Genomic DNA, 17,275 nt, shown 5'->3' on the forward strand with positions numbered 1-17,275 from the left:
ATCAGTGTTACTTTTTTTTTAAATTTACAAATGTTCACAGCCAGGTATGGTAGTGCACGTCTGTAGTCCCAGCTACATGCATAGTGAGATTCCAGATAGATTGGGAGTTCAAGGTTGTCTGGGCTACATAGTGAGAACCTGTCTCAAAAAAAAAAAAAGGAAATAAAGGTGTTGATTTTTTTATTTAAAAAAATGTTTATCACATGTATTTAGTTCTTGATTCTCAGGTTAAAAGTTTTGAGTTAGTTGGTGGTGTGTCATCTGAGTGATTCCTCATTTATTCCCCTTTCCCCTCACTCCATTCTAACATTGTCTTTATCATGCGTGTCTTTTGCAATTCTGTTTATCGCTATGTTTTTAATTAAGGGTAAATTCACATCGAAGATGTAAAGTGTACGATTCGGTGGCATTTGCAACATTTGCACTGTTAAAGTTCTCTTTTTATTACTGTATATTCTTAGGAACTGTCTAATGTGCATGTATTTTTTATATCGATGGCATGGACTGTAGTTTTATTTTTCTGTTTTTTTTTCACTCAGAACTATGCTTTTTTTTTTCCTTTTCACCTTACCACTTACATAAAAGAAAATTCACCCTTCTTTGTAAGAGCACTCACTTGGATGTATCTTGGAAATTGTTACGATTATGTCTCCTTTTCCAAATCAAAATATGCAGCAGTCCTCCCTCCCTCCCCCGCCACCATCCTTAAGCAGACTTGGGCCCCTTTTGCAAAAGGTCCTCCATCCACCCTGTCCCTAGACAACCACTGAGCTGCTTTGTGGCACCGTTTTTTGCTTTGAACTTCTCATAAATGTTTGGCTTCCTTCAGTAACCCAATGCATTTCAGATACCTCTGGGGCTTTGCAGGGATCTTTCTGAAATTTATTCTTTTTTGTGGCTGAGTAGTATTCTACTCTATGACTCTGTATCCATACATGGGTCATTTATCCCTTCACTAGTCGGTTGATATTTGGGTGGCTTCCAGCTGATGACTAGGACAAGTCCTGCTGCAATGGTCATCCATGTACACATCGTTATGTGGACATATGTTTTCATTTCTCTGGGGTAGACACCCCGGATGGGAATTGCTGGAGCGAATGATAAGGACATGTTTAGCTATGGAAGAAATTGCCAAACGTCTTCCAAAGTGGTTGTATCATTTTGCATGGCCACCAGTAGTGTTCCTGTGTCCCACCACCTCCTGGCAATTGCTTGTTTTTTTATCTTCTACCTTTGTTATTGGTTGCATTACGCCTTTAAGATTTGGTTTATGTCACTATGTGGACATCTGCTCTGTTGCTTTTGACTGCTGCGTAGTCCTCCATCGTGGGAAAGCACTCTCACATTAGCGCGTGATCAGGTCCCTCACCTCCCTCCCACGAGTGTCCTCTCTTCTCTCTCTTTCTTTGTCCTTCCTTCTTCCTCCCTCCTTCCCTACCTTCTTCCTTTCTTTCTTTTTCTATTTCTTCCTTTTCTCCCCCTCTTCTCTATCTCTTCCTCCCTCCCTTCCTCTGTCTTCCCTTTCTCTTTCTTTTTCCTCTCTCCCTCCTCTCCCCTCCTCTCCCCTCCTCTCCCCTCCCTTCCTCTCCCTTTCCTTCCTCCCTCCCTTCCTTCCTTCCTTCCTTCCTTCCTTCCTTCCTTCCTTCCTTCCTTCCTTCCTTCCTTCCTTCCTTCCTTCCTCCCTCTCTCTCTGTCTCTTTATTTCTCTCTCTCTCACTCTCTCTCCTTTCTTTCCTTCCTTTCTCTCCATCTCACACACAGCCCAGGCTGCCCTGGCTGCACCTCCTGAGCTCTGGGATTACAGGAGTATCCTACCCTGCCTGGCTCCTCTCACTTCCAGCACAGCTGGTAACTTGGTGACAGAACCTCTTACCTCTCCCCTGTGGTCTGCGTGACCATTGCCCTTGGGCAGACATGGGGAAGTGGGCTGCAGAGTCCTAGGGCGAACATACACAGACACTTCGCTTATGCGGGAGTACATCCCAATGAACCCCACGTGGGCTAGAGACACTGCATCGTAGCTGAGTGTCCAGTCAGGTGTCAGTTTCCCCTGGAGATTGTGGGATGGACTGGGAGGTACCCCTGCCCAACACTGTGGGATGAAATCTTACTTGGGAAATGATCAGCATTTAAAATTTGCAGTCCAAACCAGGCATGGAGTTTCATGCCTGTAATCCCAGCCCTCAGGAGGTAAAAGCAGGAGGATCTTGAGTTTGAGGCCAGCCTGGGCTACAAAGTGAGATCCTGTTTCAAAAAAACCAAACAACCAAACAACAAAAAACAAACAAAACTCCCAACGTGTATAAAAAAACCCACCTAATAAATACAAAATAAGCTACTACTTATATTTGCATTTCTTACATAACTAACGAGCCACGCATCTTTTTTGTGTGACTTTTTGTGTTTCCTTCTCTATAAATCTGTATTCTTCGCTTTTTTCCTTTATTTACAAGGTTCCCATATCTGATACAGTGATCCTACAATAATAGCTCTCAAGACTGCAATACGGTCCAACCAGGCTGTCACTCACCAATTTAGTTTGTGCATGGTGTCTTTTTGTTAAACAGAAATCCTTAAGTTTGATCATAATCAAGTTAAACAGTTCTTTACCCTTGTTTGTTTTGTCCTTTTCCTGGCCTGTGTGGTGTCAAGTTTTCTACTTTATTTTTTGGCATTTCTGGGGTTTGAACTCAGGGCCTCACACTTGCTAGGCAGGTGCTCTACTGCTTGAGCCACTCTGCCTGCTTTTTCACTTTGATTGTTTTTGAGACCAGGTCTCACTTTAGGCCCAGGCTGGCTCAGATCATGATTCTCCCCCATGTAGCTGGGATGACTGGGGTGACAGGTGTACGCCACTGAGCCCAGCTATTGGCTGAGATGGGGTCTTGATAACTTTTTCCCGGGCTGGCCTTGCACATGATCCTCCTGCTCTCTGCCTCCCAAGTAGTTAGGATTACAGGTGCAAACTACCATGCTCAGTATTTTTTTTGAAACAGGGTCTCACTTTGTGGCCCAGGCTGGGATTACAGGTGTGCACTACACACACCCAGCTAGCTTTTCTATATTTTTGTGCTTTTCTTTTCTGAAATGCTTGTACTGCCCTCACGTGCAAGAACATTTCAACATGCCTCACAGAAAAACACCTCTTTGCTTCCTCTGGCTGAGTGACAGTGCCTTGAACTGTGAGTTCAATCTGAGTGAAAGTGCTCTGTGTTAAATAAGGCATCTTTCAACAAAAACACACATAAAACACATATTCAGTCAGTTAACAGAAACATTGTGGCTTGCAGGAACTTAGCCCTATACTTCCCTCTTGACCAATTACTCAACATTTGCTAATTTAGTGCTCATGGTGACATTGTAGAACATAGCTTCTGTGAATAACGAGAGCCAATTGTATTGCTAACTTTATTTTCTGAGACAGAGACTCACTATGTAGGCTAACCTTGAACTCGTGATCCTCCTGCCTCAGCCTCCCATGAGTGCTGGGGTTACAGGTTTGCACCACCATGCCTGACCACAGGATCTTTTAAATGATACAAATAGGTCTGGGGCAGGGGACAGGCAGGGTGAGGCCAGAGGCTCCTGCCCCTGTGGAGGGGCTGTGCCCCCACCCCGCACCTGTGTTTTTGGTCACCTCACTGGGGTCTCCACACCCTCATCTCCCTGCAAACTCTCTGAACTCAGTCTTGTTGAGTTTTTCATTCTGTAGGTGGGACTAATTTAACTTTGACCTTTTGGTGACCAAATTGTCCTTCAATCCCTCTCTCACCACTGGAATTTCAGCCTTGGATCGGGTGGCTGGTTCTCCCCCAATCTGGTTTTCTTGGGACTTTCCAACAGTCATCTTATCAATGTAGTTAATAGCATAATTAACATATTTGATGAGCTTGTTGTGAAGAAGACTATCTTTTATCTTTATGTCTAGGAATTGATTGGAGGGTTGCTTCATAAACCAAGGGCAAAAGGCCAAATGCTCTAAGAAAAGATTTTTGTAGGTGCTTGAGCTGTGGCCCTCCTTCCCCAACTCTTTTTTTGCTTTGTCTGGGGCCTGCCTTGGACCGAGACCCTCCTATCTATGCCTCCTCATAGCTGGGACCACATGCCCGGCATGTTGGTTGAGATGAGGTCTCTAACTTTTTGCTCCGCTGGCCTTGAACCGCCATCTTCCTCACTTCTGTCTCTGAGTAGCTGGGATCACAGGATTGGGACATACCATGCCTGGTCCAGGAAAAGATATTATTCTAGTCACTTAGGAAATAACACAGTGACAGGAGCTGTAAATCATGGAGGAAAACAAACAAATAAAAATATATTCGGGGCATTGTGTTACACAGCTGCAATCCCAGCACTTGGCAAAGGCTGAGGCAGGGGGATTTTGAGTTCAAATCCAGCCTGGGATTTGTAACAAGAGCTGTCCTTGGTGGTGATGTTTGAGTATTTGTATTTATCTTATCTTTGTTGCTGTAAATTATGAGTCCATTTCACAGGTGAGAAAGCAAAGAGCTAGGCAGGGTGGCACACGCCTGTAATTCCGCAGCCAGGAAGCTGAGGTAGGAGGATCGTGAGTACGAGGCCAGCCTGGGCTACATAGCAAGACCCTGTCTTAAAGAAGACAAAAAAGAAAGCAAAGAGACTCTGAGTTTTATGACTTTTTTCAAAGCAGGGACTTGCACTAAGTAGACTCTAGTGTGTGGGTTACAGTTGGGGGTCCTTGGCAAAGATGTAAAAGCAAGGGACATTGAACAAGGAGGCTGGAGGCTCGTGGGAGAGGGAGAGGACAGGGTATGTGGTGGACCATATGGTTCAGTATGAAGGCCCTTTGGGAGATCAGAGTGCCAATGACTATTAGTGGGATGGGAGTCCAAGAGCACTTTCTAGAGAGAGAGAGAAAAAAAAGAGGGAGAAGGAGGGAGAGAGGGAGGAAGGAAAGGAAGGGAGAAAGAGAGAGGGAGGGAAAGAAGGAGGGAGGGAGGAAGAGAGAGACCTACCATCTTGGAAAACAACCTACCATCTTGGAAAAAGCTCACCTCCCAAGGAAAAGAACTCCTATTCTTTAAAATAAATATGAATTTGTAAATATTCACACCCCTCAATACACACCCACAACAGCTGTTGGTCTTTCTATGGTTGTACAGCTGGAGTTTCCTGTGGTTGTGTTGGTAGAAAGGCATCGTAGAGCTGGGTGTGTCTGTGGCTCAGGAGGAGAGCATTCGCCTAGAATATGTGAGAGGTCCTGGGTTGCATCCCCAGTACCAAGAAGAAGGGAGGAGAGGAGGGGAGAGAGGGGGAGAGGGAGAGAGAAAGGGAAAAAGGGACAGAGGGAGGGAGGGAGAGAGAAAGGGAGAAAGGGACAGAGGGAGGGAGGGAGAGAGAAAGGGAGAAAGGGACAGAGGGAGGGAGGGAGAGAGAAAGGGAGAAAGGGACAGAGGGAGGGAGGGAGGGAGAGAGAGAGACTGAGAGAGAGAGTTGGGCATTGCAGAACGTGGGGTCTAGGTTGGGTCCAGGCATCTGTGGGATCCAGAATAGTGTGACAGTGCCTCATTCTGAGGACCTAGAGTTGCAAAACATAGTGGGGCCTGGAATACTGGTACTGGCAAACACTCGGAGCATCCATTTGTAGACGCGATATTGGTCCATGGGGTGGAAAGTGTTAGCTACAGACAGAAAATGCAGGTGCTCATCTGGGTTTATGGAGTCCATGATGACTCAGGTGGGGACATTCAAGTCATCAGGGTGTTTCAGGGAAGCCACAAGGCTGACATGGGATGGGATGAGGCTGAGACTGCACACAGTGAGACCACAGCTCACCGTTCCAATGGGACACTTCGGGTGGAAGGGTAGAGAAGAGCTAAGCAGACTGGGAGGAGGGCACGGCGGGGAGGGAGCGAGGCAGCAAGTCAACCAGGTTTTATTGTGCGCCCTTTCTCCATCTCTCCTCCTGGGGTTCGTGTTTCCTTATTGTCTCGAGGATCCACTGGACGTATTTGGAGACTCGGGTGTAGACACCAGGCCGGTTGGGCTGCCCACATGGGAAATCTCCCCAGGAAATGATGCCATACAATGTGTGGTTGCAGACCAGAGGGCCTCCAGAGTCGCCCTGGGTTGAGGGGGGAGAGAGAGAGAGATGGGGTCCTTGCTACAGCTGAACCAAGGCAGAGAAGGGGAGACCAGGGGGCGGGGTGGAGAGTGGAAGATGGAGAGACATGCACAGACAGAAAATCAGAGGCAGACACAGAGACAGTGAAAAAGACACAAAGAGAGACTGAAAGGAGAGAGAGAGAGAGAGAGAGAGAGAGAGAGAGAGAGAGAGAGGAGAGAAGGAGGAGGAGAAGGAGAAAGAGAAGAAGAAGGGAGGGGAAAGAGGGAGGGAGAAAGAGAGGGAGAAGGAGAGGCAGGGAGGAGAGAGAGAGAGAGACAGAGAGAGAGAGAGAGAGACAGAGAGAGAGATCCATGTTTCTCCATTCCTTACTTTTGTTAAAAGAGGCCAAGTCTTATATCATCTTGCTTCCCTAATACCAAATCCCAACCCCTCATGAGCCCCCAAACCCCTCATGAGCGAACCCTGCTCTGTCACAGGGTCCTTTGGGCCACCTTCCTGCTTACTGAGTTAACACATTTATCCAGGCAGGGAAGGTGATACACAAGCACATTCATGTGACCCCTTGGCCCAAGCAGACATCACCAGTCAAGCAAGGCAACATTCATTCAGGGTCACACTCTCTCACAGAACCAAAGCTCAGTCTCAGAAGCCTCTCTGTTGGACATCATTGGATACAGGTTGTCTTTTAAATCCACGTTCTCCTGATTTTTTTATTTGGAGAACCACCCTTGCTCACTCTCAATCTGTGCAGTTGATCCCACATTTAGTCAGGTGACTCAGAGATTCCCACAGCTCACACCAGAGTGGTGGCTTAGGGCACATGACTTAAGTCACCTAAGTGAGAATCATACCCAAGACATTTGTGTAAACTATTGGAAACAAGGTGTTCCCCTTCCAAAAACGTTGCTTAGAGCTGCGGGGGCCATCTTGCCCTTGCATAGGGAGAGCCTAGTTGAGAATGAAGCCCAAATGGAAGAGAAAAGTTACAGAGACAGAGTTCCCAAAGCATGAGCTGCACACCTGGATGTATCTGTGCCTGAAGCTATCACCTCTAGATTTTCAATGATAAAAGCCAGCTTTTGGGGTTTTGGTTTTTTCTCTTAAGCCAGTTTGAGTTGGGTTTTTGTCACTTGCCACTCAAAAGAATGCCATCCCAACTGTCAAGCTCTCAATATTGGAACCTGAGAAGTCACTTGCTCAAAGCTGAAGGTGAAGAGGAGTCTACTTGACATCTCTGGGCACCAGGACACCAACCTTACAAAGACTGGTTCCCCCAAGGCTGAAAGCAAGTACTTTCCCCCCACCCCAGAGTCACCATCCCCACCTAGGCATGGCCCACCTCCCAGCTCACCTCGCAGGAGTCCTTTCCGCCCTCCTTGGTGCCTGCACACAGCATGTTGGCAGTGATCTTCCCCGGGTAGACCTCACGACACTCTTCATCCGAGCGCAGTTCGATGTTGGCACACTGCAGGGTTTGGGGGTAGCTCACTGGGGAAGAGAGAGAAGGTCCTGGGCGGGCTATAGGGTGGAGTTCATAAGGAGAGTGTTGGGAGAAGGAGTTGGTGGGAAGATGGGATGGGAGAGGATCATGGGGGGAGGAGATAGGATGGGGGATGGAAGAGGCAGAAATATGGAGAGGGGGAGGGAAGATGAGAAAAGAGGAGGGAGGAACAGAGACTGGGGGCAGGGGACTGGGAGGTGGACAAGGTCAGCAGGGAGCCAGCCATGGGGACAGAGGCTGGACAGAGGGACAGGGATGGTGAGAGGGAGAAATGGAGCTGGGAAGAGAGGGGGAGAGCCAGAAAGACAGATCGGGAGAGAGATGGGCATGTGGGGTGGGGGGGGCTGGGGTTGCAGGATGGAGGTGCACAGGCCCTGTCCATGTTGTATATTACAAAGGACAGGCTTACTTACACATGGCTACATTTAATAAATATGTGCTTATCAATATATGAATGTAGTTGTAAATTACCAATATATAATGATATATAAGTGTAGTGACACTGATAGTTATAATTCAAATGTATTATAAACTATTAAGTATATTTATATGTGCAAATGTAGTATGTACAGTATATTTTATAATATGTGTAAATATAAATAAATATGTGTAACATGTGAATATAAATGTATAATTATTATGCATTATAGTATGACATAATCTGTAAATATGTAGATTTATAAATTATGGATGTATTTAATATATAAATGATGAGTACATATAAATACCTATTTATAGTGTGAATTATATTTAAATATGTAAGTTGTAATTTGTAAAACATTTAATCTATATAATTTGTAATAACAACAAAAACACATTTACATTTATGTATTACTGTATATTAATCTATATTTTTTTTGTAAAATATATATTATGCATTCAAATATGTAATTTGGTTTTAGATAGCATATAGGAAAGGAGGGTCTCATATATAATATTATCTAATATGATCATGTTATAATTATTAATAAATGTATAAATTTCTATATATTTATAAAGAACTTATATGTCCCATTGTATATATGTATATATATTTATATCTTTACATATGGAGGGATTCTCCTCCGACCCCCCTCCCACCGCTGCTTATCAAGATATGAATGTAGTTGTAAATTACAAATAAATATATAATGATATATAAGTGTAGTTACATTGACAGTTATAATTCACATGTATTATACACCATTAAGTATATTTTCCCAGCACGAGTGTGGATGCGTACCCTGGGGGCTGGTGGTGGTGCCCCAGCCAGACACCCGACAGCAGGTGCCTGGCGGCAGGCAGTCCTCCTGGGAAAGGGGCAGGATGCGGACGTGGCCAGTGATCTGGACCGGGGACTTCAGCTCCAGAAGCATGATGTCGTGGTTGTGGTTCAGGTGGGTGGGGCTGACCTGATATTCCGGGTGGGGGACAGAGCGGACCACCTCCCTCACCTGCTCACCGGTCTCCATGCGCCCCAGAGCATGTTTGCCCAGGTAAATGGTGTACCCACTGTGGGTGCAGCAAGGGGACAGTATAAGCTCTTTCCATCCCCATCCCAGCCCCATTCCTTCCTCAGTCTAACTTCTTCCCATCCCACCTGCCTTATCTCCAAACACAACTCATCCCCCTTCTCACCCCCAACCCATCCAAATCCTCTACTTTGAGTTTGTTCCCAGATCTCCATCCCAAACCTCTTTCTTATCCCCCATGCTCACACTCCGCCTTAAATCCAACCTCATCCAAAACCCAATAGCTCCCCACCTGTAGCCCTGTCCCATTCTCATCCCTACCCCATCTCCTGGGCCCCACATACTCTTTCATACAGTGCGCTGCAGTAAGGACCCATCTGGGGTGGACCAGGACTCCCCCACAGAGCAGCCGTCCTCGCACTAGTAGGGCTGCCTGCCAGGGTTGAGAGTGGGGGAGGCAGGTGTAGCCGCCCGGGAGAAATCCACTGGTGCTATTGGTGCCATTGAGAATCTTGGGATAGTCCCGGGAGATGCCTAGTGAGGAAGAGGAATGGTTAGAGAATTGGGGTCCAGAGTCGGGAGGAAGTGGTTCTGGCCTTAGGAAGAGGATCAGATTTTTGCTCTGGGTGACCAGGAATTGATGATTCATTTGCAGGCCTCTTGGAGTTGCCATGTTCCTATGCAGTGGAGAGAGTCAGGGCAAATATTTCTTCTTTTCTATAGATGGGCCAAACTGGCCAATGGGGACTGAGGGCAGAGTCCAGAGAAGGAGGATCTCTCTTACAGTAAGTGGAAGTCTGACTTTCTCTCTACCTGCATCTTCTTTTCATTCCACCATGAGGGTGGATTTTGGGAAGTGAGAGCGAGACTGACCTACATGTACATCTAGGCACCATCCATCCATCTGTATACCCATTCACCCATTCACCCATTCACCCACTCTTATCCATCCATCCATCTATATATCCATCCATCATCCATCCATCCATTCATGCATCCATCTACCCATTCACCCATCCATCCATCTACTCACCCACTCACCCATCCATCCATCCATCCAACCATCCGTCTGTCTATCCATCCATTCATGGATCATCCATCCATCCATCATCCATCCATTCATGCATCCACCCACTCATTCATTCATCCATTACACATTCATCTGCCCATTCACCCATATATGCATCCATCCATCTATGCACCCATCCATCCACCTATCATCAATCCATCCTTTCAACACATATTTACTGGGTGCCTCTTATGACCTTAAATACCACCCAGAATCTTAATACTTCCAGATTCACATCTCTATCTCTGAACTCTAGCTGGAGACTCAAATATTGCCAATTTGAATGCCTGACACACGTCTTAATCTTTGTATCTTCAACTTGATTTTTCTCAACCAAAACTGTCCCTTCCAATCTTTCCAATCTTGATGCTCAGCCCCAAACTTAGAAGATCTTCGCTTCCCCTCTTTTTTTCATTATTCATGACCAAAAAGTCCCATTGGTTTTATCCCCTAAATATCCAGTTCTTCCCAGCTCTGGGTACCATCTTGGTCCAAGTCTTGCCCGAGTGATCACAACAGAATCCTAAATCCTTATACATTGAATCCCTCCAATCTAGTCTTCTCAAAGCAGACTGAAGAATCTTCAAATCAGACCACGTGATTCCCAGGCTTACCTAACCTTTAAATAAAATTCAAAAGGCTGCTACCTCACCTGGCAGCCTCTTTGGCCACATCCCTATGGCTCTCCTTTGGCTCACTCTGTTCCAGCCACAGGCACCTGTTCTTCAAACACTCCAAACCCTTTGTACCTGCTGCTTCCTCTTTCTGGATAGCTCTTTCTCCAGACCTGTGTTTTTCAACATGGTAGCCACTAGCTAAATGTGAATCTTTAAATTAGTTACAATGAAATCAAATAAAAGCCTCAGATCTTCAGTAATGACAGCACATTTCAAGTGGCTGTCATACTTGGAAGTGCAGATAGGGGACCTGTAAATAGTCTACCAGATGCTCTCAGAATCCAGAAGTCACCTGTCTAGGTTCTCTCTCGATGCTGAGAGCTCAGTTCAAGTGTCACTTCTTCTCAGGTCACATGGTCTACTCTCACCCCCTTCCTGGACCCCAAGCATTCTCCCAGCTGATTTCCATTGGATCAAAGGTCACTATTCATTTCTCTTCATACTGTTTGCACTTATGTTTCTTTTCTTTCTTCTAAAATCTCCCCACCTGGACTGTAAGCCCCACTGACGACAGGCATCTTAATTCCTGTACTTAAAGCCCCATCCCTGGGGTTTACTGGAGTCCCTGGCACACACCAGGTGCTCAATAAATGACCTGTGTGTGGCACTGTGCCTGACAATGAAGGCACAGTGTGGAGCAGTGCGGCAGTCTTTCCTACCATGCAACATCATACAAGTTACTAGCCTCAGTTTCCCCAGATTTCAAGTAAGAAAAGTACAGTCATCCCTTGGGATCTGTGGGAGAGTAGTTCCAGGACCTCCAAAGATACCGAAATGCAGGGATGCTCAAGTCCGTTGTATAAAATGGCATAGTATTTCCTATAACCTTTGTACATCTTCCTTCAAGCATAAATCACCTCTGGATGATTTATAATACCTAATAAAATGCAAATGCTATGTAAATGGTTGTTATATCATATTGTTTAGGGAATAGTGCCAAGGAAAAAACAGTCTTGACATGTTCAGTACTGATGCAATTATTTTCCTAAGTATTTTTGAGCCACAGTTGATTGAACACTGAGATGCAGAACCCACGGGTGTCGGGGGCTCACCGTACTGCTCATCGTTCACTGGGCAGTCATAGGGTTCAGTTAGACCCCATAGTTCACACCTGCAGCAGCTCATGAAGCTTTCCACAAGCAGAACCTTCTTACTAATTATTAGATACGATGCAGTCTCTTCTCTACTGGACCAGCTTCCCCGCTCACATAGTAACCATTGGGACTGGTCCCATGGTTCTTAGAGTTAGGGACAGGAGTGATGGGGAGACCAAGGGTCATTTTAGGTGGGACAGAGATGAGGCATAAGTGACATTAAATTGCAAACCCAGAAACGGGGTCATGATCTAGTTCTTATTTAGTTGTGATTTTTGTCAAGTGTAAAATTCTCATGAAGATGCTAATATGATTTTTTTGGTGGGACTGGAGTTTGAACTCAGAGCCTTACAATTGCAAAGCAGGTACACTACTGCTTGAGCCACACCTCCAGTCCATTTTGCTCTGATTATTTTAGAAAAGGGGTTTTGAGAACTATTTGCCTGGGCTGGTCTCGAACCATGATCCTCCTGATCTTGGCCTCCCGAGTAGTTAAGACTATAGGTGTGAGCCACCAGCATCTGGCATGCTAATATGATTTTAATACCTTTCTAATTCTCACTTAGCTCACGTTTAAAATCAGGAGGCAGCAAAAGCCTTCTGCAGGTACCTGAAACCTTATTTACCAAACAGCAATATTCATTTTCAAGAGTTCAAAAAAGGCCAACTAGCTGCAATTTCAGGTGGTCCAACACAGTAAACATACGGTTTTATTTTCTTTGTGCGGGATTTATATTCTTTCCTAATCTTTTATTTATGGTCAAGGAGGCTAGAGGACATACTGTATTCAGTACAGTAATATGAAGTTTACTTTTAAACGTGGTTTTCTTTCAGTAAAGGGAAAAAAAGGCTGGGATATAGGTCACTGGTAGAGCACTTACCTAGTATATGTGAGGTCCAGAAAAAAACTAACCAAAAGACCACAAACTGACTATATAGTACTGAAAATTGAACCCAGGACCTCGTGCAAACCAGACAAGCATTCTACCACTTGAGCCACACCCCCAGCACTTTTATTTGTATTTTGCTTTTGAAATAGGGTCTTGCTAACTGTGCTAGGGCTGACCTCGAGCTCAAGATCCTCCTGCCTCCCCCTATGGAATAGCTGGAATTACAGGTGTGCACCACCATACCCGGCTTCAAGAAACTCATTTGTTCACAAGTCATGAAGATGGTTTCTAAGGCCTTGAGTCCAGGACATGATGGTCAGGACAGACAACCTGGATTAGAACCCTGACTCAGGGCATCTTGGTGTCTTTGGGGCAGGATCCTTTTGTCTGTCAGTCTCAGGATTTCCAGCCATGCAATTGGCATAATTATGTGCACTTACCTCATCCTGCTGTGGAGGGTTCCACAAGACACAGCATGTGGGCCTCCTTGCCCAGGGAGTGGCACCAGGAGGGGCAAAAGAGTGAATCCTAGGAGTGTCGCCAAGTGAAAAGATCTACCCCACCTTTAGGCCAAGGATGGTCCTGCGCCACAGGCACTGTGGACCCTCCTCCAGGTCTGCCTCAGGAGCAAAGCCCTCTGGGAGGTCTTCCAGGACCAGAGCCTCCATGACATCCCTAGGCTCCTTAGGCTTTCACCTCACCTCACAGTGATAACTAATTATTAGCTAATTATTTGGGTAATTGTTTGAATAATGTCTGCATCCCTCCCAGGTAGGTGCTGGGTGCTGAGGGCAGGGATCTTGTCTCAGCTTGCGTACATAGCACCCAGCACAGTGCCTGGTATGCAACATTTGTTTGCAGAAAGAAGAAAGAAAACAAGAGAAAGAGAGAGAGAGAAAAAGATTCATGCATGCATTCATGAGTAGGGTTTCTAGAACCTTGCCTGCAAAACAAACAAACAAACAAAAAAACAAAACAAGAAAAGAAAAGAAAAAGGCACGGGAAGAGTGTTTAAATGTGAAGGCAGGAATCCTTGGGGACAAATTTTGGGTGGGGCCACCCCAAGGATTAAGGGAAGAACAAGCAAGAAGGTGCTTGAAGGAGCTGAGGGTAGAGAAAGAATGCAACCAGTGAAGCTCTTGACAGACATGTCATCATTTTCTTCTTTGTGGCATCCTTGGTGATGAGTAGGGGAAGATCCCACTTTGCAGAAGAAAGCAACTGTAGGCACTAGGAGCCCAAGGAACTGGCTCTAGGAGACAGCGTCCACATTTGCACCTGTGTCCTTCTGAGCCTCTGGCTCTGAGGGAGGCCAGGTGGCCTTGACTGTGGACCTGAAGAGGGGCCCGCCTCTGAGTTGGGACATCTCTTTGGGGTCAGAGGTGAAGGGACAGGGGTCAGGGGAACCGACCCCAACCTGGAAACCAGGTCACAAGGGACAAGTAGGAAGCTCTCGGGGCTGTCACTGCGAGTGGGCGGGGAGGCAGGGCGCTCGGGTCCCATGCCCCCTCCCTCTGGCCTGACCCTTCCCACCACTGTCGCCAGCGGCCACCGCGCCTCCACCCCCGTGCATACTTACCTCCTGACAAGGCCACAGTCAGGCAGGTGACAGCAGCGGCCAGGAGCCACATGGCAGCTCTGTGATGGGGGGGTGGGGTGGGGTACAGGGTGGGCGGGGCCTGCGGAGAAGTTGAAGGATGTGGGGTTGTTGAAAGCTGACTCTAAACCCCCAAGTTTGAAACTATGAAACGCTGTGCTGCTGCACTTTCTAGGCTTGAACCTCCCCTTCCCCTCATTTACTCCGGGAATCTGCCCCTCCCCCAATTGCATCCTTGCGGCGGGGGGGGGGGGGGGCGGGGAAGGAGGTCCTGGAGCAGGTGGAAGGGCAGCGTGCACCACCCCTCCTCTTGCTGCCCCTCGCCCCAAAATGCCGCCCTCTCTTTTCCCATCCCTAGCTGGCATTCGCTGACCCACCTAGCGCCTTCCACCCATTTCCATCTCTGACCCCATTGTTCCCTCTCAGGGCCTGTCCCAGACCCTGGGTGTCCTTCAAAGCTTATCTATCTGCATGCTTCGTCCCCTTCCACCTGTGCAGATTTCTGTCTCTAACTGAGCGTTTGCTGATTCAGCTGTTCTCCCTGGATCCCCTTCTCTGCCCTTCCCCTTCCCTCTCCTCCTCCCTCCCCCTAGCACCCCCCTCCCCCGCCTCACCCCCAGCCCCTACCTGAGTGAGGGTCCCTAGTGAAGAACTTCAGCCTCCAGCTGCCTAGGACTTCAGCCCGACCCATGGCTTTTAACCCCTGAACTCCCTCCCCCAGCGCGCTCTGCATTTCCCGGTGCTAGCTCCCCCTCTCCACCCCCAATGGCTCACAGGCTGTCGACAAGCACCCCCCAGCCTGGGCTTGGCCCTCCGCTTGGGGCGGAGCTTCTAGGACAAGCTGGGACCCAGATCTGGTCCCGCCCAAGCCCAAGTTGAACCCACTATGAACTCTTCAGGCTGCAGGACCCATCCAAGGTCAAGGGAAAGCCCACTTCCTTCTCCAGCCCTCTGCTGCGTCCCCCCCAACTGCGTATCCATCTCTGTGTTCAACCCAGTCTCCATGCCACTTCTGAACCTCCTCTCCCACTCCATGCCTACCCCTTACCCCTAATACACACAGCTTCCAACGGTCATTTTCTACTTTGTTCCCAAATCCCTACATAGCTCCTCACCCATACCCCTCACCCTAATTTCTTCCTTAGCCCCAATTCCATCCCCAGCCATATCTCAAGTGAACCTCGCAATATCATACCCAACTCAGTCAGATTCCTGTTCATAGTCTCCTCTTCAGTCCCTTTTCTTCTGAAATTCAGAGATGCCTATGTGTATCCCATCACTCCCCCCACCCCCCCATACAACGTTCATGCATGACAAGGGATTATTATCAACTAGGTGGATAGAATGTCACGTGCCCTTGGGGACTTGCACTGGGCAGAGTTCCCTGCCTGGGAAGGCAATTTTGGATAAGTAATCTTTTCTGAGTAGAGTCAACAGGAGTGAGGGAACCCATGGCCAGAGAGGTGAGGAGGGAGAAGGCTCCTGGGGCTGGGATGGGGGCGTGGGGATGAGGAAGAAGGAAAAGGTGGTGTTTTGGGAATGAGTAGGCGACTTCTGGAACTATGACTGGGTGGGGCCCCCTTGAATTAATCCCAGGGGGTGGAGGGGCAGGATTAAGGATTAAGAAGGACAGAGGTGGGGTCAGAATTTGGAAGCCAGCCAAGGTTGGGCACTAGATGAAGTTTGGAAAGAGTGAGATAGTATTGGTATCGCCATTAAAATGTGGGGTGCAGGTAGATGGGCGAGGGTTCATATGGAAACTGGTGTGGCCCGTATTGGGAGAATTAAGGTTTGAATGTAGGGATCAAATCTAATATTAAAAGATACTGTTTTTTAAAAGGTCTCCAAATTTGGAATCTTTGACATATACAAAATGAACCTGTCAAAGATGTTACTTTGTCAGGCCTCATGGTGCACATCTGTAATCCCAGTACTTGGGAGATGGAGGTAAGATCCAGAGTTTGAACCAAGCCTGGGCTACATAGCCAGACCCTGTTTTCAAAAAAAAAATAATTTTGATTCATTCATAAATAACACAGCAGCAGTAAAATGTTACAAAGAACCACACAGAGAGGAAATAAATGCTGAAATAAAATTGCAAATAGATGCAGAAGTGGCTTATTCCACATGGTAGTGGTATTAGAGGGTATAGGGACATGGTATGAATTGTTTCCATTTGACAAAATTCATTTGCATGGCTTTGGACAAGAACTATTTGCATGGCTATCAGTTATCTACACTTTAAAGCTGTAAATTACCTAAAGATAGCAAAAAGATGCATCAGCCCCCAAATTAGATAACCTATCTACTTTTCCATTTAAAGACACCTGTTGGTTCTATTTCAAAGTCTTTTACTAGGAAGAGAAGTTTGGTTTAATATAGGAACTGAAGAGGGTCTGTTAGGGTTATGATGTCTGTTAAGATTCCTGGGAATACAGTGAGTTTGGGGAAAACAGAGATGATGATGGGTTTAGAGTTCTAAGTGGTACCAGAGTTGGCATGTGGGGTAGGATTGGGTTGTAAGCAAGAGGAATATGAAGGTAAGTTTGCTGATGGGGGCTGTTGAGCTGAGGCTGGATTTAGGACCAATGTGGAGGAATTGGATGGGTGGGTGAATGTTGGTCTTGAGGATTAGATGTGAGGTTGAATGTCTGTGTTGGAGTAGGTCTTGATGGGGGGCTGGGTTATAGCCATGAGCTCCTGTCAAGGTGACAGAAAGGTTAATGTCCTTCACCACCCTTGGCTTCCTCTGCCTCCCAGGGCAGGGTTCAGAGTGGGTGCGAGTTCATTCCTTTTGAGTGGAGTTGGGTTCAGGTGGAGTGGCTAGGGGGAGCATGCCAGGTAATGTGAGGTGACAGACTTGTGTGGGCAGTTGGGTACTTGTGCCCTCTTG

At 46.9% G+C, this 17,275-nt stretch overlaps 1 protein-coding gene across 1 annotated transcript; it reads right to left on the reverse strand.

Annotated features, from left to right (window-relative positions):
* Positions 1-4,639: 4,639 nt before the first annotated feature.
* On the reverse strand, positions 4,640-14,486 carry Klk13 (kallikrein related peptidase 13). Its single transcript, XM_020159946.2, has 5 exons — positions 14,365-14,486; positions 9,400-9,589; positions 8,827-9,095; positions 7,455-7,591; positions 4,640-6,100 (listed from the first exon to the last, which is right to left on the reverse strand). The coding sequence occupies exons 1-5, from the start codon at positions 14,414-14,416 to the stop codon at positions 5,912-5,914; spliced, it is 837 nt and encodes a 278-aa protein (XP_020015535.2). The 5' UTR covers positions 14,417-14,486; the 3' UTR covers positions 4,640-5,911.
* Between the last annotated feature and the right edge of the window lie 2,789 nt (positions 14,487-17,275).

Source organism: Castor canadensis, chromosome 16, assembly GCF_047511655.1.
Source record: "Castor canadensis chromosome 16, mCasCan1.hap1v2, whole genome shotgun sequence".
Taxonomy (NCBI): Eukaryota; Metazoa; Chordata; class Mammalia; order Rodentia; family Castoridae; genus Castor; species Castor canadensis.

Coding starts and splice junctions, on each gene's coding strand:
- Klk13 (XM_020159946.2), bottom strand. CDS start 14,416: ATGTGGCTCCTGGCCGCTGCTGTCACCTGCCTGACTGTGGCCTTGTCA. Junction 9,590..14,364: donor GACTGTGGCCTTGTCAGGAG/GTAAGTATGCAC, acceptor CTTCCTCACTAG/GCATCTCCCGGGACTATCCC. Junction 9,096..9,399: donor GCAGCGCACTGTATGAAAGA/GTATGTGGGGCC, acceptor CTGCACCCACAG/TGGGTACACCATTTACCTGG.